This window comes from Muntiacus reevesi, chromosome 13 (genome assembly GCF_963930625.1).
Source record: "Muntiacus reevesi chromosome 13, mMunRee1.1, whole genome shotgun sequence".
NCBI lineage: Eukaryota > Metazoa > Chordata > Mammalia > Artiodactyla > Cervidae > Muntiacus > Muntiacus reevesi.
Window position 1 is genome coordinate 30,485,855 of NC_089261.1, and position 26,612 is coordinate 30,512,466.

The window sequence follows — 26,612 nt, forward strand, 5'->3', positions numbered from 1 at the left end:
ATACACTGGAATATTACTTAGCCATAAAAAGAAATGATATTGTGCCATTTGTAGAGATGTGGAGACTGTTACACAGAGCGAAGTAAGTCAGAAAATATTGTATATTAATGCATATGTGTGGAATCTAGAAAAATGGCACCTGCCTGCTAAGTCACTTCAGTCGTGTCCAACTCTGAACCTATGGACTGTAATCCGTCAGGCTCCTCTGTGCAAAGAATTCTCCAGACAAGAACACTGGAGTGGGTTGCCATGCCCTTCTCAAGGGGATCTTCCCGACCCAAGGATCAAACTCGTGTCTCTTACATCTCCTGCATTGGCAGGCGGGTTCTTTACCATTGGTGCCACCTGGGAAGTTCCAGAAAAATGGTAAAGAACCTATTTGCAAAGCAGAAATAGAGACTGAGACATAGAGAACAAATGTATGGACAACAAAGCGGAAAGGCAAGGATGGGAGATTGGTACTGACATTCATACACTATTGATGTGGTGATGGTGGTTTAGTTGCTAAGTCATGTCTGACTCTTGAGAACCCCGTGAGCTATAAATTGCCACGCTCCTCTGTCCATGGGATCTTCCAGGCAAGAGCACTGGAATGGATTGCTACTTCCTTTTCCAGATTTCCTCCCAACCCAGGGATTGAGCCTGGGTCTCCTACACTGCAGATAGATTCTTCACCACTGAGGCTCCAGGGAAGCCCTACGCTATTGATACTATGTATAAAATAGATAATTAATGAAAGCATACTGTATAGTACAGGGGGAAAAAAGAAGGCACAATTTATTTGTAGGACATATATTAAGTTAACCTTAAAAATGCATTCCAATTCACAGCAGGTGCAAATAAAATTTGATTCCACTTATATGAGGAACATAGAACAGTCAAATGCACAGACTCTGAAACTACTTTGCTAGAGGTTAGGGATTGGGGGGGTGGCGGTGGAGAGGGCAAATGGTGCAATATTTAATGGGGACAGAGTTTCAGTTTAGGAAGGAGAAAAATTCCAGAGATGGATGATGGTGAAATCTGCAGACAATGTGAATGTAATTAGTGCCACTGAACTGTACAGCTAAATATGGTCAAAATAGCATGTAATAGCATTTTTTACATATTTTGTGACTTTTACCACAGTAAAAAACATTAAAAAAAATTAAAGGTTGACTTCTTTACAAGGCAGGCTGTCCACTAAATGGAGCAGAGTCTAGCTCCCCAAGAGTCACAGCTAAAGGAACTGAGGAAAGCATGCCATTTGAAAGCTCATAAAGCAAAATAATAATAGTAATTTAATACTGAAGATACAACTACTGAACAAGCCCAATAAAATATTGAATATGCTAAGAAAAGAAAGACCAGTGCAGAGCATCTAAGACTTGTCTACGTAGAAATCTTTTATTATTAATGATTGGTGCTGTATTGCTCTTGCTTGGGTTTTCTTTCAGGGTGAAATGGTACAGATGGATTACTAGACAGCTAGCTAGTCATATGGGTATTTCTTCGGTCACAGAAGTTATCCATGTGTAAGTCATTGTGTCAGTTGGACAGGCAGGAGGCTTCAGCACTGCCCTGAGGGAAGACACAACAGGAGCTGAAAATAAAGACTAGGCCCAGAGCACAGCGCTCAGATATTCCCCAAATTCTCATGGAGTGCAGACTCTCAGAATCTTCCAGAATAAACGCAGGAAAGTCAGAGCTGGGCGATCAACAGGGAAGGTGGGAGAAGGAACGCAGGCAAGGGAGGGAGGTGCTGGGAGTCGGGCGGTGAGGAAAGACAGGGAACAGATATAGAGGGCTGGAGACAGCAGCACTGGGTGAGTTGACACGGTTCTGGGAGCTACAGGATCCGTTCTTCCTCTGCTGGAATGTTGATTTTGAACATTTCAAAACATAAAATCAAAACATCTCATTAGCCAAGGGCAGAGTCCCTTGATCTCAGACTTGGTCACATCCCCACCCTTCATTTTCAGCCCTCTTGGAAATGATGACTTTTTTCTAAGTTACAAAAGTAATTGCTACAGAGGTCAAAGGATGACAAAACTATAAATTATGCCACTGAGCTCACTATACTCAGAAGAGTGGCTTGAAAGGGTACAGGCAAAGTCTTCACTCTAAAGAAAGCTTCATTCTGCGGCCAGAAGTGCAGGTAAGGAAAACTATAAGCGAACACTTGAAAGTTGCACTTAACTCCTTTTGGGTCTTAACACCAAGAGAGGAGATGGTTATTTTTGCACCATCAGCACTTTCTGATGAATAAAAACAAAGTTTTGCTTCCAGGAACCATTTCTCCAGCAATACAAATCATCACTTAATTTCAGGATGGGCAAGGAACCCAAATCTTGCAAGCACAGTAACACCTTTTCCTGAAGTGAAGTGAAAGTGCTAGTCACTCAGTCATGTCCGACTCTTGACCCCATGGACTGGAGCCCACCAAGCTTCTTTGCCCGTGGAACTCTCCAGTCAAGAACACTGGAGTGGGTAGGAATTCCCTTCTCCAGGGAATCTTCCCCGCCTGGGGATCAAACCTGGCTCTCCTACATTCCAGGTGGTTTCTCTACCGTTTGAGCCAACTGCGAAGTGCAATGCCTGCTCCTGGTTCCCCCTAAAGCAACTGGTCCAGGGACAGATACTTGGTTCAAACCAGCCCAATCAAAACTTTTCCAAAGAGGGGTGTGATTCCCAAGGCGGAGGAGGGTGGGGGAGAAGATGGAATGGAGTCTCGGGATTAGCAAATGCAAACTATTACATACAAAATGGATAAACAACAAGGTCCTACTCTATAGGACAGAGAGCTATCAATACATTCAATATCCTGTGATAAACTCTAACCGAAAGGAACATGAAAAAGAATGTATACCAACATATAACTGAATCAATTTGCCGTATAGCAGAAATTAATGCAACACTGTAAATCAACTAAACTTCAATAAAATTAAAAGAAAGACATTCCAAAAACTTTTGCAGGAAAAGTTCCGGTCTCATTCAAAGATTAGAAGTGCTAACATCTTGGCACTTTCCTCATTTGCTCGGAGATTTTATGAAAACCAATTGAGAGTGAAGCAAGTCCATGGAGGCAGAGAAAGAGACAGAGTTGGTGGCGTCATTCAAAACCTGGATGAAGTTCACTCCTGAAATATTCAAGAACAGATCCAAACATTTCTTTTTCAATTGGCTACCAGCTAATTACTTGTGGTTACTTGAAATTAAATAATCTTAAAAGTTACACTTTTGGTATGAGTCCCACTATCTTTCAATTGATGTTATTACCTATTAGGGAAATTTATTCTGTTCTGGCACTCCTGTAGCAGAATTATAGTATTATTCCCAGACTTTATGAAACACTGGTGTGTATCCTTGGCTTTTCTCGGAGGCCCTGGAAACCTGACTTTTCCCAATGAAAAGTGAGGCAGGTCATCCCTTTTCTGTAACAGAGAGGCCATTCAACATCCTAGATGATTCCATGGTTTGTCTTTAATATAAATATTTTTATTTTCAGGATTCTCTGGTGGCTGGGACAGTAAAGAGTCTGCGTGCAATGCAGGAGACTTGGGTTTGAGTCTCTAGGTCGGGAAGATCCCCTGCAGAAGGGAATGGCTACCCACTCCAGTATTCTGGCCTGGAGAATTCCATGGACAGAGGAGCCTGGTGGGCTACAGTCCATGGGGTTGCACAGAATCAGACACCGCTGAGCAACTAACACTTTCACTGTCTATTGTTAGCAATTCTGAAATTGGTTGTTTGGTTCCTCCCAGACTTGCATCCCTGGGGCAAAAGGGAATGTAGTTTTGAAATAAAAAGCATTGATCCCAGGGTAGAGTTCTTTAAAAAAAAAAAAAAAAATTGGCGAGTAGTTGATTTACAATGTTATGTTAGTTTCAGGCATACAGCAAAGTGAATCAATGACGCATATACATATATCCACTCTTTTTCTGATTCTTTTCCCATGTAGGTCATTATAGAGCTTTGAATGGAGTTCCCAGAGCTATCCAGTAGGTTCTTATTGGCTATTTTATATATAGTAGTACGCAAATGTCAATCCCAGTCTCCCAGTTTATCTTTCCCCCCTTTCCTCTTTAGTAACCACAGGTTTGTTTTCTATATCTGTGGCTCTATTTCCATTTTATAAATAAGTTCATTTGTAGCACTTTAAAAAAATAAAGCATATAAGCAATATCACATGGTATTTGTCTTTCTTTGCACTCACATGTGTGGGCATACTCCCCCTCTCCCCACCCCTCCACTCACATGGAGCTTTCACAAGGAAGGAGGGGTGGGAAGAGAGAAATGTGCTTTCTGTGATAAGACCACGCAGAAAATAGTGAGCCAAGAGTAGGTCTGAGGAAATCTCAACAAGAGAACTTTGTGTTTGAAAATAACACCATTTCTTCAACTGTTCTAAGTGCCTTTATTAAAGTCTCCTCCGACCTATTTTGCATGGCTTTGGCCACATTCACTTCCTTAACTATACACTGGTCCACGCTCTGTTCTGCAACAAAACCCTCAGCTTCTGAGAGCAAGAGAAGGGGGTCCAAATCCATTGGCTGGGGGTTCACAGGTGGACACAGTCACATCCCTGCCTCATCTCCAGGGCATCTCATCACGGGCAGATTATTCCCCACTTTTACCAGTCTAAATCTGTCTGGAGGACTCATTCCTCTTTAAAATTCTTCTAATTTTAACCAGCTCTTACTGAGTACCCACTAAGTCCTGGTCGGCTAGTGATGTTTCAGCTATTTTTTAGGCTGGACACACGCTGTATTCCAGTCCTTCTGGATGGTAACTCATCACTTTCTAGTCATGACAGGTGCTGCAGGAGACCCTACGTTTGCCCTTGTGGCTTCCTCCAGTGAACCTGCCCCGTTTGCCCCAAACAGCAGTGATCAGTGTAGGCAACCAGACTGCACATGACTGGCACAGACAGACCTTCAGAAAAGTCTCGGGGACAGATAATAAATGCTCCAAGCAAACCTGGGTCCCTCACCCCTCGCCAGTGGTTGAGGTAGGGAATTAGGTATGTATGCAACTGATTTCATGGGGTGCCTTTGGATGTCTCAGGGCTAAAGTCACAAGTCATTTACGCCAAATATTGACTAATGCTTTTTCCTTTCCTTCACCATTTTAAGGGGCTCATGAAAATATTCTGCTTGAAAACTAAATTCTTAGGACACACATTGATGGGTTTCCAAGGTCATGAATGGCTAAATGTATTGTTTTCCTTTATTTCAGTTGTATGGCAATGAAACTAAGAGATAACTTTATTCCTTTTCACAAAATACCTTTTTTCCTTAAAATTTTATCACCTAGAGCTTGCACTGTCATTGTAAAATTAATGTAAGAAATCTATCATATGCTTCAAAGTTACATCTACTATGGGGAAATATTAAAAAATAGTTCTGAAAAAAATAAGCTTTTGAGGTCTGCATGGGAGGCTTAATTTGTGCACCCAATTTCTCCATAACAAATTAATAATAATTATTTATAGACTGTGGCTAGTAAAGTACACAGCTATAGTCTGAATTAGAAGATGGTCAACAAAGCAATCTAAACACAATCAGTTATAGTCATAACTGTGCTCTATATTTTCCATCTTCCGAGACTGGTGGCATTTCATTTTAATTATCTGTTTACTTGTCTGTGTCTAAACAGATTATGAGCTACTTGAGGACACAAGTTACCTCCTCTTCACCTCTGCCCCACAACCCCCCACACACACCTTCCACAGGGCTCAGCAAGTGCCTGCTGGATTGACAGTAAATAGATGAGCAAATCAAAAGGCCACATCAATTCTATTATGAACAGCAGGAAGTGAGGAAAAGGTCCAAAATATTTTTTTTTCATTTTAAAAGAAACTAACAATTTTGATCATCTTAAATTCTAAATATTAAAAAATGTGTTCATTTAGTAGACTTAGCATTTTTATCATTCACATTTTCCCACACTGGATGATAGCATTTCTTTTTTTTTTTTTTGGATGATAGCATTTCTTCCAAAAGAAATTCAGCTGTTTTAGTGGAAAAGAGCCACTATTTTTTTAAACTGAATTGCAGTTGACTGACAATGTTGTGCTAATTTCTGCTATATAGCAAAATGATTCAGTTATACAGAGGCACTGTTGGGCACCTCATTCTCCTCCACACTCTGTCCCTTATGGTCATTCTCTTTGTAAAATATAATGCACCCCCAATCTGTAAAAATTGTTTACATCAGATTAACAAACAAAAAAAATTTTTAAGACATTTCTACTAAAAGAGTTCCTTCTTAAGGACACCATGTGTCACTCACATAAGGACCACACACGCACAGACAATAGTGAAAGACAAGGCATATTTTGGCACTTTTTACACCAAGTGTGTACACGAGCACACACACACACACACACCACCTCTCCACTCTCATTCCACACCAGTACCCTCCACCATGTTGCCTGTACATCTTCTCAGCCTAGAAAATCAACAAAAGCTAACTTGCCTCTGACTTGCTTTGTTCTCAGTAGTAATGCCAACCCTCAATAGCATAAAAACACAACTCCCTCTGTCTCTCTCTCTTTTACATAAAAGACGATTTGAGAAGCCAGGTAAGTCATGGGGGTAAAAGTCACACACCTCATCCTACTACCCTGTTTTAAAGATGCCACTAAAACAGTGAATCATATTTTCTGGCTTCTCCTATGATCCAGACTTGAGAGAACATTGACATTGGGGCAGTTTAAATTCTGGAGGTGCATTTTATCCAGGACACATCTATATGTTAGTTCTCCAGTCCTGTCCTGGAGAAGAGTCCATCTGGCCATTTTAAAAAATTCAACTTTGAACTTGAACCTGAGAATACTATGTCTTGTTAGGAGGGACTTGGTTTTCCTGGAAACAGTGCAATTTCCAGCTCTGTGGTGGACAAAGTCAGGCAGAGAAACTCTTGGTGTGTTACAACAAAAACCGCTGAAGAAATGATCAAAAGAAACCATTGCTTTTCAAGCAGTACTGAACCATCAAGAAAATAAAATTCTCTGAAGCACAAACAAGAAACGAAACCAAGAGTTCGGTGAGGTGAATACACTCTGGGCCCTGTAGGCGTCTGCTGAGCCTCTCTATGTGTGAGGGCAGTGGGTGGCCGTGGTGGGAGGTTAATGGGTCACAAGTAGTCCAGGACCCAAGTTGGGCTGGACCCTTGCTCCAGCCCTTCCTGTCACTCTGAAAAATCTACCCCTTGAGGGCAGACTACAGCTATATGTCAACAATTAACCTGATGGATAACTTCTCAACAGCCATAGACAGTGGGTGGCATCTTCACATTGTTGAGAAAACATAAGCACACAACCAAAAATCCTATATCCTATCTGACCAACTTCCAAGAATGAAGGTGAAATAGAGGAATTTGCAAATACATAAGACCTTAGTATTTGCTACCAACTTCTCCTAAGAGACTTATAAAAAGGCAATTCTTAAATAAGCAAAATAATCCTACCACCAAAATTCTGAAATTCAAGAAGCAATTATTGGCGCCAAATGTAAGCACATAGAATAGCTAAGGAATTATTAATTATACCAAATAACAATAACAAATGTTTTACTTATGACTTTAAAAAATACAAAACTAATATTCTCAGGAACAAACACATACCAATCAGGAGTGGACAATGAGGATGAAACCACCCAGCTAAGTGGTTACAGTAAGAGGGCGTCACTATTTTATTGTCTTCATTATTTCCAAGGTAAATAACTTTACTGTTCATCACAAGAACTTCCCCCAAAGAACCAGTAACTCCTTCCACTGAAAACATCCGCAGTTACTATCTAGCACTGTGGAACTCAAGCCTAAAAATCCCTGCCTTGCTTCCATCAGTTTTGAACTATTATGTCCCGATTCTTACCTGACTCTTAATCCATTCTAAGGCAGATAAATCCATTCTAAACCAAACTTCAAATCCTCAACAAAGTCTGGTTTTGAGTTTCCTCCCCAGACCCGGCTGGAGCTATCAAGGTAATCATCCCTGTCACTATGCTGAGCAACAGGAGTAGTTCTGTGTTACTAGCTTAGTGAGCTGAGAGCAGGGAGCCAGCGTTCCAGGGCAGTTCAAATGTTCTCAGGTAATTTTCTGTTTGAGGAAGCCAGGTAAACATGAGCTAGCCTTCCATATGGAGTTCTATATGCATTTCTAAGGTAGCCATCTCAACGTGGAACTTGGTGCACACTTTTAGTGTAAATTATTGACAGTGGAAAAGAAAACTGGGATGAGAAGACAAACTAAATGAATGAAAAAGAGGAAAGGGAGAAACAGCAACATGAGGGTAAATGGAACGCACAGAATAAACAGCAGCACTGAATCTAAAGTACGCAGAATCAGAACCCATGTGCTAAATTAAGTACCTGAGCGATAATAATACAAAGGTTTTCTTAAATATGCTCATGATGAGATTTTCATATCAGACAAGCCATTCTGTTTTAACATTCTTTTTGTAAAATTGGAGTCAAGTAGCTTCACAATGTTGTAGTCTGGTTTCTGCTGTATAGTAAAGTGAATCAGCAATACATATATTTATACAGCCCCTCTTTTTGGAGTTTCTTTCCCAATTAGGTCTCCACAGAGCACTGAGTATTAGGTTCTCATTAGTTATCTATTTTATACATAGTAGTGTATATATGTTAATCCCAAATATAAAGCTTTTTAACTGAATTTTTCTTTTTAAAGTTGCTTATGTTCCTCTCACAAGAGACAAACAAAAGTCACACACACACACACACACACATGCGCATGTGTGCACAAAGGCACAGGAAAATTCCAAGTAGAAGAATGGAAAGAGTGTCATGCAAATAACCACCATGATTACCTGATGCAGCTATATCAACATTAGGCACAACAGACTCTGAAGTCAAAACAAAACATTAAAAAAGATTAAACAAGGTCAGGTACCTGAGCCTGCATGTCCCAACTGGCACAATTTAAAAACAAAAGTGGATGTTCTACGAGATGAAACTGACAAATATTTTTATTCTCTATTAGGGAAATTTGACATGTATCTCTTGGGAATTGTTACATCAGGGGAAAAAAAAAACCAAAATCAGGAAAGATACAGATGTTGTGATCAGCACAACTGCCAAAATTGATGTAACGTACATAACATGCAGTGTTGTACCCACAATGGAAGAATAGTACATTTGGAAACTTAAAAAACCTCATGTCAGGGAAGTCAAGTCTTAAATTTCAAATAATCATGGACAGACGGGCCATATTCTTTATCCAAAACACAATTAATTTAGAAATCTACAATAAAAAATACATTTTAAAAGCCTTATGCATTTAACATGAAAAATGAATGATATATTTCTATATGATCTATAGTTTAAAAGAAGAAAATGATGGATGTTATAAAACATTCTCAAATGGACAAAAATAAAAATACCACATTATCAAACTTGGCAAGATGTAGGAAACACAGGACTGAGAAAGCAAAATCATGTTGTGGATATGCAATAAGTGAGCAGTGTGAACAGTCAGAAGCACTCTACAGAATGTCACCTATGGAACATTCTGGCCAGGATCTTTTAGCAGGACTTAATTATGAAGACACACACAGACATGAAATTGAGAGACATTCCACAGAACAAATGGGCTGGATTGTTCACAAATATCAATGTCATGAAAACCAAGAAAAGGCAAGAAAAGATTGCTGATAACCAACCAGAATCACTGATTGATTGTTGAGTCATAACATGATAAGAGAAAAAGAATATAGAGAAGTGATAACATTTTGGGATCATAGGAAACAATGGAAAATCAACTATGCATTGGGTAATAGTTTTATATTAATGCTACATTTTTTGCAAGTGACACTGGTTTTGAAAACACACAGGAAATACACTAGATTTTAGGTGACACATGGTGAAGTGTAAAATGTCATTATGTCTGGAACTTATTTTTGAAAGTTGCATTAAAAGAATAAAAAACATTTCTCAAGGGGGAAATGCCTTTTAGAAACGTTAGGAACAACAATAACAAAATACTTCAAATAATATAAGAAAATTTCATCAACATGATACTCAATTTTGATGTGTAACAACAAAATTTCTACTTTCCGGGGCCAAAGATGAAACAATTTCAACAATAAAGTAAATAAAAATAGCACTGGCTTATAACACGTGGCATAAAATAAATCTCTGTGAGTCTATACTGATACAAATGATTGAAAAAATAAAGAGAAAAAGGAAGGAAAGAAGGAAGGGAAGGAAAAGGCACAATTTTCCTTTACTGAAGAATTCCAAATAATATATGTATATATTCCCCTCCCCAGGATGTGTAACAATCACTGTCTGCTGGAACATGGGCTGGTCTTAGTCAGTTCAATCAGTTCAGTTCAGTCGCTCAGTCGTGTCCAACTCTGCAACCCTATGAATCGCAGCACGTCAGGCCTCCCTGTTCATCACCAACTCCCAGAGTTTACTCAAACTCATGTCCATCGAGTCGGGGATGCCATCCAACCATCTCATCCTCTGTCGTCCCCTTCTCCTCCTGCCCCCAACCCCTCCCAGCATCAGGGTCTTCTCCAATAAGTCAACTCTTCATATGAGGTGGCCAAAGCATTGGAGTTTCAGCCTCAGCATCAGTCCCTCCAATGAACACCCAGGACTGATCTCCTTTAGGATGGACTGGTTGGAACTTCTTGCAGTCCAAAGGGCTCTCAAGAGTCTTCTCCAACACCGCAGTTCAAAAGCACCAATTTTTCGGTGCTCAGCTTTCTTCACAGTCCAACTCTCATATCCATACATGACCAAATACTAGCATATAAGAGGGAAATGTATTTTCTCACCAGGGGAGAAGCCTGCCCGACCTAAGTGATCACTATGAAGAGCATCAGTGATGATGCTGGTAGGAGGCACCTGAGGCGACAACAGGAGAAGAGCACCACATTTCCTTAGAACCTTTCCTCCAAACCCATGACCTCAGCATCTTCATAAGGAACCACCCAGAGAGCCTAAATCGAGGACTCTTTTACAAAACACCTGACCACTGCTCTTCCAAATTGTCAAGGTCATGAAAGACAAAAAAAGAAAAACTCACAGATTAGAGGAGACTAATTAAGGTCTGAGGAATGAATACAAAGATCATCCTGGAAAGGATCCTGAGCCAGAAAAAAGTCCCAGAGTGAAAAAACCTGCTGCCATCTGTGTAAGCGTGCAGTTCAGTTAGTGGTGTTGTATGAAGTTGGCTTCTTAGGTATGCAAATATGCTGTGATGACATAAGATGTAACTGAGAGGAAACCTGGGGATATGGGAACTCTCTGTATCATCTTTGTAGAATTTTTTAATCTAAAGTTACTCCAAATTTTAAATTTTATTTTTAAAGAAGCAAACTATAAAATCAAGAAGCCAGGGCTCCTCTTGTGGTACAGTGATTACGAGTCCATCTGCCACAGCAGGGGACACAGGTTCAATTCCCTGGTCTGGGAGATCCCATATGCCACAGAGCAACTAAGCCTGTGCGCTGAAACTACTGAAGCCCACGTGCCATAGAGCCCAGGCTTCAAAACAAGAGAAGCCACTGCAGTGAGAGGCCTGTGCACCACAACTGGAGGAAGCCCACACACAGCAATGAAGAACCAGCACAGTTGAAATTAAAGAAATATAAAAATAAATAGACAAATCTTAAATAAATTCGAGAAGTCAGAAATATCTCCTCATGCATTCAATAACATAATAAGAAATAGAAAGAGTGTGAAAGAACTGAATGGAAGAAAGAAATCTTTTTCAAAAGCCATGTTGTTTTTTGGATAAATCTAAATTAATTTCCAGAATAATTATTAAACAAAGATCTTAGGAAGTTTGCAAGATGTAAGATCAATACAAAAACTGGATTGCATTTCTTTATACTAGCAATACACAATTAGAAATGTAATTTTTAAAAAGAGATTTTAGCAGCTGCCTATAAAGACCATAAGAACAATACTGCATAGAAATCTGGAATATTAGGTCCAGTGAAGTGAAAGTCACTCAGTCGTGTCCGACTCTTTGTGACCCCCATGGACTGTACAGTCCATGGAATTCTCTAGGCCAGAATATTGGAGAGGGTAGCCTTTCCCTTCTCCAGGGGATCTTCCCAACTCAGGGATCGAACCCAGATCTTCTACATTGCAGGCGGATTCTTTACCAGCTGAGCCACAAGGGAACTGAATGTGGTCAAGCAGGAGACAGCAAGGTTGAACATGGCAATCTTAGGAATCAGTGAACTAAGATGGACAGGAATGGACAAATTTAATTCAGATGACCATAGCTACTATGTGGGCAAGAATCCTTTAGAAGAAATGGAGTAGCCCTCATAGTCAACAAAAAAGTTCAAAATACAGTACTTGGGAGAGATTTAAAAAATGACAGAATAATCTTGCTTTGTTTCCAAAGCAAACCATTCAACATCACAGTAATCCAAGTCTATGCCCCAACCACTGATGCCGAAGAAGCTAAAGTTGACTGATTCTAAAAGACCTATAACACCTAGAACCAACAACAACAACAACAACAACAAAAAGATGTCCTTTAAATCACAGGGGACTGGGTGTCCTTTAAATCATAGTAGGAAGTCAAGAGATACTTGGAGTAACAGGCAAGTTTGGCTTTGAAGTACAAAATGAAGCAGGGCAAAGGCTAACAGAGTTTTGTCCAGAGAACATGCTGATAATAGCAAACACACTTTTCCAACAATGCAAGAGACAACTCTACACATGTACACACCAGACGGTCAATACAGAAATCAGACTTATCATGTTCTTTGCAGTCAAAGATGGAGAAGCTCTATACAGTCAGCAAAAACAAGACCTGGAGCTGACTATGAATCAGATCATCAACTTCTTATTGGAAGATTCAGATTTAAATTGAAGAAAGTGGGGAAAACCACTAGACCATACAGGTATGACCTAAATCAAATCCCATATGATTATACAGTGGACGTGACGAATAGATTCAGGGGATTAGACGTGGTAGACAAAGTGCTTGAAGAACCATGGACAGAGGTTGACAACATTGTATAGCAGGCAGTAATTAAAACCATCTCAAAGAAAAAGGAATGCAAGATGGCAAAGATGTTGTCTGAGGAGGCTTTAAAAATAACAGAGAAGAGAAGAGAAAGGGTAAGATATACCCAACTGAATGTAGAGTTCAAGAGAAGAGCAAAGAGAGATAAGAAGGCCTTCTTCAACAAACAATGCAAAGAAATCAAGGAAAACAACAGAATGGGAAAGACTGGAGATTTCTTCAAGAAAATTGGTGATATCAAGGGAATACTTCATGGAAGGATAGGCAAAATAAAGGACAGAAACAGGAAGGACCTAAAAGAAGCAGAAGAGATTAAGAAGAGGTGGCAAGAATACACAGAAGAACTACACAAAAAATGTCTTTATGACCCTGATAATTGCAATGGTGGGGTCACACAGCCAGATATCCTGGAGTGTGAAATCAAGTGGGCCTTAGGTAGCATTACTATGAACAGAACTACTGGAGGTGATGAAATTCCAGCTGAGCTGTTTCAAATCTTGTAAGATGATGTTGTGCAAGTGCTGCATTCAGTATATCAGCAAATTTGGAAAGCTTAGCAGTGGTCACAGGACTGGAAAAGGTCAGTTTTCATTCCAATCCCAAAGAAGGGCAATGCCAAATAATGTTCAAACTATGGTACAATTGTCCTCATTTCATATGCTAGCAAAGTTATGCTCAAAGTCACTCAAGCTAGGCTTCAGCAGTATGTGAACCGAGTTCTTCTAGACGTACAAGCTAGATTTAGAAAAGGCAGAGGAACCAGAGATCAAATTGCCAATATTCAGCTGGATCGTGGAAAAAACAAGAGAATTCCAGAAAAACATCTACTTCTGCTTCATTAACTATTCTGAAGCCTTTGACTGTCTGGATCACAACAAACTGTGGAAATACTTAATGAGATGGGAATACCAGACCATGTTACTTGTCTCCTGAGAAACCTGTATGCAGAAGCAACAGTTAGAACTGGACATGAAACAACTGACTGGTTCTAAATTTGGAAGGAGTACGACAGGCTGTATAAAGCATAGCCACAATCAAGATTGCTGGCAGAAATATCAACAACCTCAGATATGCAGATGATATCACTCTAATGGTAGGTAGAAAGTCAAGAGGAATAAAGGGCCTCTTGATGAGGATGGGAGAGAAGAGTGAAAAATCTGGCTTAAAACTCAACATTCAAAAAACGAAGATTGTGGCATCCTGTCCCATCACTTCACGGCAAATAGAAAGGGAAAAAGTGGAAGCAGTGACAGATTTTATATTTTTCAGCTCCAAAATCACTGGGAACAGTGAGTACAGCCATGAAATTAAAAGATTCTTGCTCTTTGGAAGGAAAGCTATGACAAACCTAGACAGTGTATTAAATATCAGAGACATCACTTTTCCAACAAAGGTCCATCTAGTCAAATCGACGGCTTTTCCAGTAGTCATGTACGGATGTAAGAGCTGGACCATACAGAAGGCTGAGTGCCAATGAATTGATGCTTCTGAATTGTGTTGCTGGAGAAGACTCTCGAGAGTCCCTTGGACTGCAAGGAGATCAAACCAGTCAATCCTAAAGGAAATCAATCCTGAATATTCTTTGGAAGGACTGCTGTGGAAGCTCTAATATTTTGGCTACCTGATACAAAGATATGACTCATTAGAAAAGTGCCTGATGTTGGGAAAGATCGAAGGAAAAAGGAGAAGGGGGCAGCAGAGGATGAGATGGTTAGATAGCACCACCAACTCAAAGGACATAAATTTGAGCAATATCTGGGAGACAGTGGAGGATAAAAGAGGCTGGCATGCTACAGTGCATGGGGTCACAAAGAGTTGGACATAACTTAGCAAATGAACAACCACATAGAGATCACAGAAATAAATCTAAATAACAGTGCATCACATTTCTATAAAGAATAGTTTAAACCTGTACAGACAAAAATACCTAGATAGCTGCAGATGCATAAAATTCTCAACGACAGAATGTTTTCTATAAGTATGTCAATTCTTTGCAGAATGATCTATAGATGCAACACAATTTCAATGAAATTGCAACAGGAGATTTCAAGGAACTTGTTTGTAAAAAAAAATAGTGAAAAGTAATATACTGAGGATGCTCCAAAAGGAGGAAAACAAAGTGAGTTCCCTATCACCTGGCTTCTATAACGCCACTGTAATTAAGGGAGTATCAATTTGGTACACAGATGGACACAATAAAACCAGAGAACAGAATAGAGAACCCAGAAACAGACCATGTCAGATACAAAATCTGACCTGCAAGTTAGCTGGCTTTGCACATCATCGGAGGAAAGTGTGACTGCTAAATACACAGTGTCAGGACACTATCAGATGCCCTGGTGTAAAACCTCGCATAGACAAAATAAATTATAGTTGAATTAAGGGCTTAAATATGAAAACCAAAATTTAAATAACCAAAGTTCAGTAAAATCTGGGCAAAAGTCATGAGCAGGCATTTCACAGTAAAGGATTTCTGAGCAGCTAGTAACAATATGAACATTTTCAACCTCATTGGTAGGAAGGAGAAACAAAATTTTACATTAAGGTACAATTTTATACGTATCCTTCTACCCAGAATTAAATGAGTACCAGTTCAAAAGGTTGGAGAGGATACAGAAAAATAAATTTCACATATTGTTGGTAGAACTGTAAACTGGTCACTTTTAGAAATAATTTAACTCTACCTCATAAAGCTAAAAATATTAATGTCTTAAGAACGTAATACCATTGTTAGCTATAAATGCCAAGAAAGATTTCTTGCAGTTTTGGACAAGAAAAGCTGGAAGTAAGCCAAGCATTCATCAAAGCAGAAGAGAAAAGAAAGGCTGCCTGATTATATAATGGATACTGTACCTCATGGAAGGCAAATGTTACAACCTCTCTGAGTCCACATGAACTTGAAAAACCTTATATTGCTGAGTTCTGCTGTTTTCACATGCACATCGTCATAAAAGTAAACACATAGTATAATCACGTTGATAGATAATTTCAAAACATAAAAATAAATTTAAATTTATAGGATAATATATAGGGAGATACATACACGTGATAAAATTATTTTAAAAATTGAGAAATCAGGTTTACAAAATTAGGAAAATGATTTATGTTTGCAAGAATAATAAGAAGGCATATCAAGAAGGTACAAAGGGAAAGGATTTCAGAACTACTGGAAGAGTTCAGTTCAGCGCAGTTCAGTTGCTCAGTCGTGTCTGACTCTTTGCGACCCCATGAACTGCAGCATGCCAGGTCTCCCTTTCCATCACCAACTTCAAGAGTTTACTCAAACTCATGTCCATCGAGTCGAGGATGCCATCCAACCATCTCATCCTCTGTCGTCCCCTTCTCCTTCTGCCCTCAATCTTTCCCAGGATCAGGGTCTTTTCAAATGAGTCAGCTCTTCGCATCAGGTGGCCAAAGTATTGGAGTTTCAGCTTCAGCACCAGTCCTTCCAATGAACACCCAGGATTGACCTCCTTTAGAATGGACTGGCTGGATCTCCTTGCAGTCCAAGGGACGCTCAAGAGCCTTCTCCAACACCATAGTTCAAAAGCATCAATTCTTCTGCGCTCAGCTTTCTTAACTTTTCTTAAGTCTCATACTGAGTGACATTGAGTCACAGGCTATGAGGTCATTCTGGACAAGTGTATTTTTATGATCTAACTACTAACATGCATCACACACACACCCACACACACACACAACGTCACCTCTCTGCTCACACACTCTGTCAGGCACCCAGGTATAACATGGCCCTCCTGGCACTGACCTGTGGGAATGGAACTCCTACCACTACCATAACCCACCCTTGGTCTGGGAACCTCGAGCCTGCTGTCTGTGGTCAGAGTCCATAAGACTGCTGTAGGTTAACTTGCTACTTTGCAAAGAGGGCCAGATCTTAAACTCTGCAATTTCTACAACATTACATAATACTCCACATGAAAAGAAGACAAGAGGTGCAGAAGAGAATGGTGAAAACCACCTCTGTGATTGTTAGGAAAATGGATTTTAGCATGTGTTGAGTTATAAACTATGAATGAGATGCAGGGTTGCTATTTTATTTCTCTAACCCATTTGCTTATCTATAAAATGAAGGGTTGAATAGCACCATCTCCAAAAATAGCTAGAATAACTTCTTGTTTTCCAGGCTTAAGTTTAGAGACATAAGAGGAAAAAATAACCTGAAATGTGGCTATCCACAGAAAGAAGAAATTGAAAAAAAGTAACTACACATATAAAGGTTAAAGATACAAATTGTGATGACAGTAAAGTATAAAGTTTATTTTATCTGTATTGAAATATTTATCTGTAATATACCATAAAGCGAAAATTCTCTTTTAACTTGTATATCAAAGGGAAAATAAAGACCCTCACGAAGAAGCTCAAGTAAAATATTTTCATGATATACAAATGCCAATGAAGTGAAAAATCTTCCATAAGACCACCCAACCTTGACAAGTGTATTCACATAGGATTTAAAGAGTAATATTTGTATGACATACGGTAGGTGGTCTTTTGCATGGGTGAAATACTCCAGCTGACTTTAGTTCATGAAAGTTTCTAGGAGAATTATGATAAATGTCTACCTAGTCAACTATAATGCAAATCTAAATTTCTAATTCTGCTTTCAGAATTGTATTTCTTTCTTATGATATTCAAACTTCTGAGTCCTGTGTGTATGTCTGTGTGTGTGTGTGTGTGTGTGTCCGTGTGTGTGTGTGTGTGTCCGTGTGTGTCCGTGTGTGTGTGTGTGTGTGTGTGTGTGTGTGTGTGTGTGTGTATGTGTGTCCCTGTAGGTACTGGATGCTATGGATAATACATATCCATCGATACTGTTTTTTCTTTTAATAGCTTACTGTTTATCTATTGATTTGGTTATGAGGAAGCTTAAATGTAAAATTTTTGGCACTAATGGTCACTCTGGCACAACTTACATTCCTTTATTTGGTTTTTTACTCTATTCTATATTTTAAATTGCTTTACTCTATATGTATTTTTGTGCCATATATTACCTCAAATTATTTTCAGAAGAAGATGGAAACATAGCTTAAACAAGGATGTATATAAGAGGACAAAAGATGGCATTTAAAAATCACACCCGCAGAATGAAGCGTCTTGAAAGACTGTAACAGTTGTTACTTTGTTGGAATTTCAAGTATGATAACTTACTTGCATATGTCATCTTCTGGGTCTTCAAGCCCAAATCTCTCATCAAATGTGAGCTGTATCCATACATTTTCTTCTACTGCCACTAATCTCCATACCAAGTCCATATTTCTTGGATAAGTGTGAGGAAACCTTGGACTGTGAATACTTCCATTTGTAGACACAGTAATAATTCTCTCATGCTGGGGATCTTGTACACCTAAAAGTAAAACCAGAAGCGTAGACACACACTTAGAACAGATTTCAAAAATTATGGGTTTCAAAATAACTTCAGAAAAAGAGGTATCCGATACAAGCCCAAAGTCTTCCATGAACTGTAATTACTAAATGATCTCAACCCTTAAATGACCTTGAAAAAAGAAATGAGGTCAAAGCAGTCGTGTCAATATCTTGTATGGGAATTATCAGCAGTCTACAAAGATAAGAAATTATAAGAAATGTTGCAAGTCTTCTCAGTGACTTTAAAAGGCTAACATAAGTTTTAAATTTCTAAGAGGCGAATACAGTATAAAATACTTTCCAAGTTTATTAGGCATGGCAACATTTTACATCATGAAGTGCCAAAATACATTGTTAATAATATCTCTTATTTCTGATTAGATTGTTGGGGAGAAATGAGGGGTAAGGAAAATCAGTATTGTTAAGACAAGTGTTCTTTTTTAAAAAAAATTGAAATAGTTGGTTTACAAAGTTACAGGTGTATAACAAAGTGATTCTACTATATATGTACGTATATATATATATTTTTTCAGATTCCTTTTTATTATGAAATATTGAACACAGTTCCCTCTGCTATATAATAGGTCTCCTTGTTGGTTATCTATTTTATACAGAAGTGCATAGAGACAAAATTGTTCTTATGTCTACCCATTTAAGAGTTGATACTGAGAGGAAACACATGACTGATATTTGGGAAATGAGCAACTGTTTATCTACAAAAACAAAATCTAAGAAGTAAGATATTTGTGCCCTTTCAGGTCATGAAGATCCAATCCATTAAGTCTGCTAAATCCCAGTAAAAACAAAACAAAACAATGTAAAACAAAAACAAACAAAAATCACAAAAACACAAAACCTTTAAAACAGTATTTAATTCAATTTCTAAAACAATTTAAAAGGCTTAAACTGGACCGTGAACACAAAGTAATGTGCATGGCACATACCTGACACTTTTTTGTTCAACTTTGATATTCTCATCGTATCAGGACAGCAATTTTAAGCTATACCAATACCTTAATCACTGTCATAACTAAGAGATATGCTTCATAAGACTGAATTTTATATTTATATATATATTTATATATATAAATATATTTTATATTTATATTTATATTATACAGACAGAAGAATATCATTACTTTGTAAGCACCATTTTCCCTTTATTTATCCTTCTCCAACTTCCAGGCTGAACATACATATAGCTGCTTGTGGAAATATGAAACATTCCTCATTTTATTGACTCCTTTTAGATATGTTTCATCAAACTTTGCAATACAGATTTGTCTAAGGTCTTTTAGGTCATATGACATTCTATACTAAATTACATTTTTCTTCTCCCTCCTTTTTTCTTTCTATTATAGTTTTCTGCTTTTCCTCTTCGATTCTTTCACTTCCAAATCCTAATTCTCTCTCTTTTTTTAATTGCAATATAATTGATTTACAGTATTGTGTTAGTTTCTAGTTTCAGGTATATAGCACAGTGATTCAGTTATATATTCTTTTCCCGATTCTTTTCCACTGTGGGTAATTACCAGATACAGAATACGGCTCCCTGTGCTATAGCGTAGGCCCTTGTTGTTGATCTCTTTAAACACAGTTCTGGGTATCTACTCATCTTAATTCCCTTTTAACCAATGGAATGGACTTCTAGTGCCCAACTGCCTCTTCAGTATTTAAACTTCATTCGCTCTGCCCATGATTTCACACCAATCACCTTGCTTCTCGCTCTGGAAGGCAGACCCCCGCCACCCTGGGTCCGTCATGTGTGGCACTGCCTTGATTTCAACTAGAAACTGTGAAAAGGACGGAGCATTACTCCCATGATCAGATCAGTTAACTCTGAATTGATCAGAAATTAGCTTATAGGGGGAGCTGAACCTAAATAGGAAAAGCCCTAAACAGAAGCTGGGCGCTTCCTGATCTTAAGAAATTCAGAGTATGAAAGAGACTGTAGGGGGAGTTCTGTGCTGCCAGCCTTGGAAAGAGAAGAGATTGCATGCCCAGGTGCTCAGGACGTGAGCAGCTGAGGGGTACTGAATAAGAGGGGGCTCCATCCTGAAGCCTCAATAGACCTGGATGAATCCAAGGCAGTGTCTCTACTATTCTCCAGAAAGGAAACTGGATCAGGCTGATGCCTTGGTTTTCGTCTTATAAAAACTCAAGAGAAAAAGCCCAGTCTCCCAGGGCTGAATTTCTGAGCTTCATACCTGAAAGCAAACCAGGGAAGTTTTGCAAAAATTGCAGGTTTCTGGGGATTTGTTACATAACAGTAGATGACTAACACATCTACTGTGCACAAAGCTATTTCGGTTGCAAATATGTCTCTTTGCCCCTGTTTCTCAATGGCAATTACAGTAATTGTGGCAACTCGTCATTTAGTAGTTATGTAACTCAAAATACGTATTTCAACTGATAAAATGCAACTAAATAATACACTCTAAGTAACTTCCAGAATTCAAAAGACAATGTTAAGGGTTATTTATTAGTGAGAATATGGTTAGGATTAAAGAATACCTATTTTCTTGTTAAAATACCTCACATAATTGTAACAAGTTGTAGTTATGGTTCGTAAAGCAGGTTTTTCATTCTTTGAAACCCAGCTATTTCAACAATGCTTCTGCAAAAGCTGATATGGAGAAGGAAATGGCAACCCACTCCAGTATTCTTGCCTGGAGAATCCCATGGACAGAGGAGTCTGGAGGGCTACAGTCAACGAGGTCGCAAAGAGTCGGACACGACTGAGCGACTTCACTTTCAAGACAAGATAAAGACAAATATGATTTCCTTCGAATATATGCACTGCATGTGATGGGGAATATCATCATATTATGGAAATATGCCTTTAAGTTCAATGGAATTTTTAAATTGAAAATTTTAATTATTACTTATAATTACACTTATAATTTGTGCAGGAACATGTTCTGTCTTATTGGGGGGATAATGCTTGGATTGGCCATTGGTTATATTAATATATATGAAATAATCAATACCTCTCCTATGCACATAATTTAGCACCAGTAATTATTGTAAGAACACAGAAGGATCTATCAAGTTGGCTGAATTCTCTATACTAACAAATTTTTTAATAAATCAATGGCAATTTACTATCAAAATTAAATTAATACATCCTCTTTTTCAAAGATTTCTCTTCAAAGAGATATTTCCCCACTCTCTGAAATTTTAATAACATACATATTTTGGAGGTGGATTAGAGTAGTTTATATTGAGGCCTTCTCACTTTGGCAACTAATATTTTTTTAATGAATTAATTTTTTTCCAATCAGATTTATTAAAATTTATTATTTTCCCCCTTCTGTCTCAAAAAAAGTGCTTTATGTCATCTGAGACACTCTTTACAAATATAGCTGTGTTTATGCTTTCACATGCAATCTAGAAAACTACATGGATACTAAAAGATCTGAATTCTATTTTTATATCTGCAGGCAAAAAAGCCCATAGCTAAAATGCATATACTTAAATTATGTTTACATCTTTTTTCCTCTATAGCTCACAATTTCATTAAACTATAATTAAGCATAATTTAAAGGCTGAAAATCTACACCTTATTTGTGGTAAAAGAATTGTAAATTTCCTTTTAAGTTAAATTGCTGCTCCCCCCAAATCATCTTGGAATGTAGTGAGGTTTGCCACCAAATACATATTTTCACATGACTGTCAACAGTTTATGTAAATCTCAAACAAGTAGGCCTATAATCAAAAAGAAAAGAAAAAAGAAACAACACTTAGGATCTACCAAAATAAGACTGCATTCATAGTTCAGTTGTTTAAAAATGATCTTTCCAAACATAGAACTTTACTAGGATATCAGGGTAGAGACAAGTGCATATTTTGTGACTACTTTATTGAACATTTGCTTTTCCTAAACAACAAGCAGGATATTCAAAGAAAGTACCAAAGAAATGAAACAGATGTTTGGTGGCAAATCATAAAAGTATTTGCAACACTCCATTTCAATGCATCCTAAACAAGAATAAGGCTTGTTTATCCAGATAGGATTAGCATGAAAATACTTACAGACAGTAAATTTTAAAATTTAATATTAACACTTTTTCCTATTATCCTGCCCAATCCACCTTGAGGTAGGAGTACTGAAAACTAACATGAAATAAAAATTAAAAAAGGACAAGAAAGGAGATTAATCATGTAAATACTGCAAAATTGTTGACTATATATGTTCACATACAATACAATTACAAAGAGATAACCACTGGCAGCCCAGTGGTTAGGACTTGGCACCTTCACTATCAAGAGCCCAGGTTCAGTCCCTGGTGGGGGAACTAATATCCTGCAAACCATACAGCTTGGACATCAATACAGTTATAAAGAATCATTACAGGGATTTCCCTTGTGGTTCCATGGTTAAGAGTCCATCTGCCAAGGTGGGGGACATGGGTTGGATCCCTGGTCCAGGAAGATTCCACATGCCACAGGGCGACTAAGCCTGTGCGCCACAACTACTGACCTGCCCCCAAAGCCCATGCTCTACAACTAAAGAAGTTACAACAATGAGAGGCCTGCACACCTCAACTAGAGAGGAGCCCCTGCTCACTGCAACTAGAGAAAGCCAGCACAGCAACCAAGACCCCGTGCAGCCAAAAATTAAGTAAATTAATTTTTAAAAAATCATTACACACATTACACATTTGTATATTAACATTAAACATTATTAAATTAAATAAGTTAATATTAAAATCAAAGTAGTTTTATACTACCTGCCATATTCGCAGGTAGTTCCTTTAAAGGTATATTCATTATGAATGAAAGCAGCTAGAATAAGAAAATCATGGAAAGCAATAAAAATGTAATACTTGAAAAAGTTGTATTATTTAAAAAGATAACATCAAAAAAGAAGTTTGTGGACAAGATATATCCATAAAGAAAGAGAAACCATCCATGTCCTTCTGCATGCTAATGTTTTAAGTTGACTGTAGCAGAAAAGTCTTGGAGGATTCAGAAGGAGGTAAACAGAAGGGTCTTGAATCTTGGTTTAAAGTTCGGCAGAACTCGGGATCCTATTAACATAGGCAAGGCTGTATAGGAAAGTATCCTTGTGAAATAGTAGATTTCACAAGTGTCTTATATGATTTTTGGTGTGTTTATTTTTAAATATGTTATTTTCAAACTGGGTCAGAAAAGGCATTTCTGTAACAGTTGCATCTATTTCCAAACCTTTCCTTGATACATAAACACAGTCAATGTCTTATTTGTGCTTTGCTCTGTTCACTAGCTGTTTTTTTTTTATTGTGATAAACCTTTATTTTAATCTTGCTAGTTTACATAAACCTGTTTCCATTTTCAATCTATTTAAGCCTTAATTAACAAATTTTACTTTTAACAAAAGTAATCATATCACACATATATAAACATGCATACATATATACATATGTGTATATGGCTTGTTTCACTGGCTCCATAAATGGCACCTTTTTGCCTGGAAAATCGAGAATTATCTCAATTAATCTTTCTTGATGCTGTAGAGAGACGGTATACCTGAGTTCCATTGTGCAAATAAATCTGTCTATATAAATTATAAACTATATAGGACTTTTTTATGCTTAATATTCTCAATCCTGTTTATTAGCATAAAAGTACAATAATATGCTAGACAGAAAACTATGACTCATGTTTTTATTTTGTCATGACTCAATCTACCATTTACATACTATAAAACAAGAGCAAATAAAAGAAACACAATTAGAAGTTAGTGCAGTCTATCTCAAACTATTCATGAATTACATGCAAGAACAAAAGCTTACCAGGAAAAAATTTCATCATAGCAGACTGGAATGCAAAAATAAGTAAAAAGATACCAGGAGTAACAAGAAAGTTTGGTGTTGCAGTACAAAATGAAACAGGGCAAAAGCTAACATAGTTTGGCCAAAAGAACACCTTGGTCATAGCCAACACCATCTTTCAACAGCACTAGAGATGACTCTACATGTGGACATCACCAGATGGTAAAAACCAAAATCAGACTGACTGTATTCTTTTCAGCTGAAGATAGAGAAGTTCTATACAGTCATCAAAAACAAGATCTGGAGCTGATTTTGGTTCAGATCATCAGCTCCCTTTTGCAGAACTCAGGTTTAAATCAAAGAAAGTAGGGAAAACCACTAGACTCTTCAGGTATGACCTAAATCAAATCTGTCATGATTATACAGTGGAGGTGACAAACGGATTCAAAGGATTAGATCTAGTAGATAGAGTGCATGAAGAACGATGGATGGAAGTTCATAACTTGTATAGGAGGCGGTGACTAAAACCACCTCAAAGAAAAAGAAATGCAAGAAGTCAAAGTAGTTATCTTCAGAGGCTTTACAAAGAAAAGAAGGCTCTTCTTTGAGAAAAGAAGAGAAGTGAAAGGCACAGAGAATAGGGAAAGACACACACACCTAGATGCAGAGTTCCAGAGAAGAGTAAGGAGAGATAAGAAAGCCTTCTTAAGTGGACAATGCAAGGAAATCGAGGAAATTTTCACAGAATGGGAGAGAACAGAGATCTCTTCAAGAAAACTGGAGATACCAAGGGAATATTTCAGGCAAAGATGACACAACAAAGGCCAGAAATGTCAAGGACCTAATAGAAGCAGACGAGATTAAGAAGAGGTGACAAGAATACACACAAGAACTATACAAAAAAGATCTTAATGATCCAGATAACCACCACGGTGTGATCACTCACACCTAGAGTCAGACATCCTGAAGGGCAAAGTCAAGTGGGTCTCAGAAAGCATTATGGGCTTCCCTTGTAGCTCATCTGCCGGCAATTAGGAGACCCTGGTTCGATTCTTGGGTTGGGAAGAACCCCTGGAGAAGGGATAGGCTATCCACTCCAGTATTCTTGGGCTTCCCTCGTGGCTCAGATGGTAAAGAAACTGCCTGCAATGCGGGAGACCTGGATTGGAGCTCTGAGCTGGGAAGATGCCCTGGAGGAAGGCATGGAATTACGACAAAAAGAGCTAGAGGATGTGATGGAATTCCAGCTGAGCTATTTCAAATCCTAAAAGATGATACTGTCAGAATGCTGTACTCAATATGTCAGCAAATTTGGAAAATTCAACAGTGGCTGCAGGGACTGGGAAAGGTCAGTTTTCATTCCAACCCCAAAGAAAGGCAATGCAAGAGAATGTTCAAACCACCATACAAACGCTCTTAGTTCACAAGCTGGCAAGTTAATGCTCATATCCTTCAAGCTAGGCTTCACCGGTAGGTGAACTGAGAACTTCCAGATTGTATAAGCTAGATATAGAAAAATTAGAGGAACCAGACAGCAAATTGCCAACATCTGCTGGATCATAGAAAAAGCAAGGGAATTCCAGAAAAGCATCTGCTTCATTGACTACAATAAAGCCTTTGACCTTGTGGATCACAACAAACTGTGGACAATTCTTAAAGAGATGGGAATATTAGACCACCTTACTTGCCTCCTGAGAAATCTGTACGCAGGTCAATAATCAACAGTTAGAACTGGACATGGAAAAATGGACTAGTTCAAAACTGGGAAAGGAGTACATCAAGGCAGTATATTGTTAAGCTGCTTATTTAACTTCTATGAGGAGTACATCATGCGAAATGCAGGCTGGATGAAGCACTAGGTAGAAACAAGATTGCCGGAAGAAATATCAATAACCTCAGATATGCAGATGACACCACACTTATGGCAGAAAGTGAAGAAGAACTAAAGAGCCTATTGATGAAAGTAAAAGAGGAGAATGAAAAAGTTGGCTTAAAGTCCAACATTCAGAAAACTAAGATCATGGCATCTGGTCCCTTCACTTCATGGCAAATAGATGGGGAAACAGTGGAAACAGTGGCAGACTTTATTTTCTTGGGCTCCAAAATCACTGCAGATGGTGACTGCAGTCATGAAATTAAAAGATGTTTACTCTTTGGCAGGAAAGTTATGACCAACCTAGACAGTATATTAAAAAGCAGAGACACTACTAGGTCAACAAAGGTCTGTCTAGTCAAGGCTATGGTTTCTCCAGTTCATGTATGGATGTAAGAGATGGATTATAAAGAAAGCTGAGAGCTGGAAAATTGATGCTTCAGAATTGTGTCACTGGGGACTCTTGAGAGTCTCTTGGACAGAAAGGAGATTAAATCAGTCATTCATAAAGGAAATCAATCCTGAATATTCATTAGAAGGACTGATACTGAAGCTGAAGCTCCAATACTTTGGCCACCTGATGTGAAAACCC

The 26,612-nt window shown here is 38.3% G+C and overlaps 1 protein-coding gene across 2 annotated transcripts in view; it reads right to left on the bottom strand.

Annotated features, from left to right (window-relative positions):
* The window catches only part of PDGFC (platelet derived growth factor C), a 239,304-nt gene that overhangs the window by 82,818 nt on the left and 129,874 nt on the right, over positions 1-26,612 (bottom strand). For both annotated transcript variants that reach the window (XM_065903661.1, XM_065903662.1), the window contains one exon: positions 18,176-18,371. In XM_065903661.1, coding sequence (XP_065759733.1) covers positions 18,176-18,371 — 196 coding nt within the window. The remainder of the gene's footprint in view (positions 1-18,175; positions 18,372-26,612) is intronic.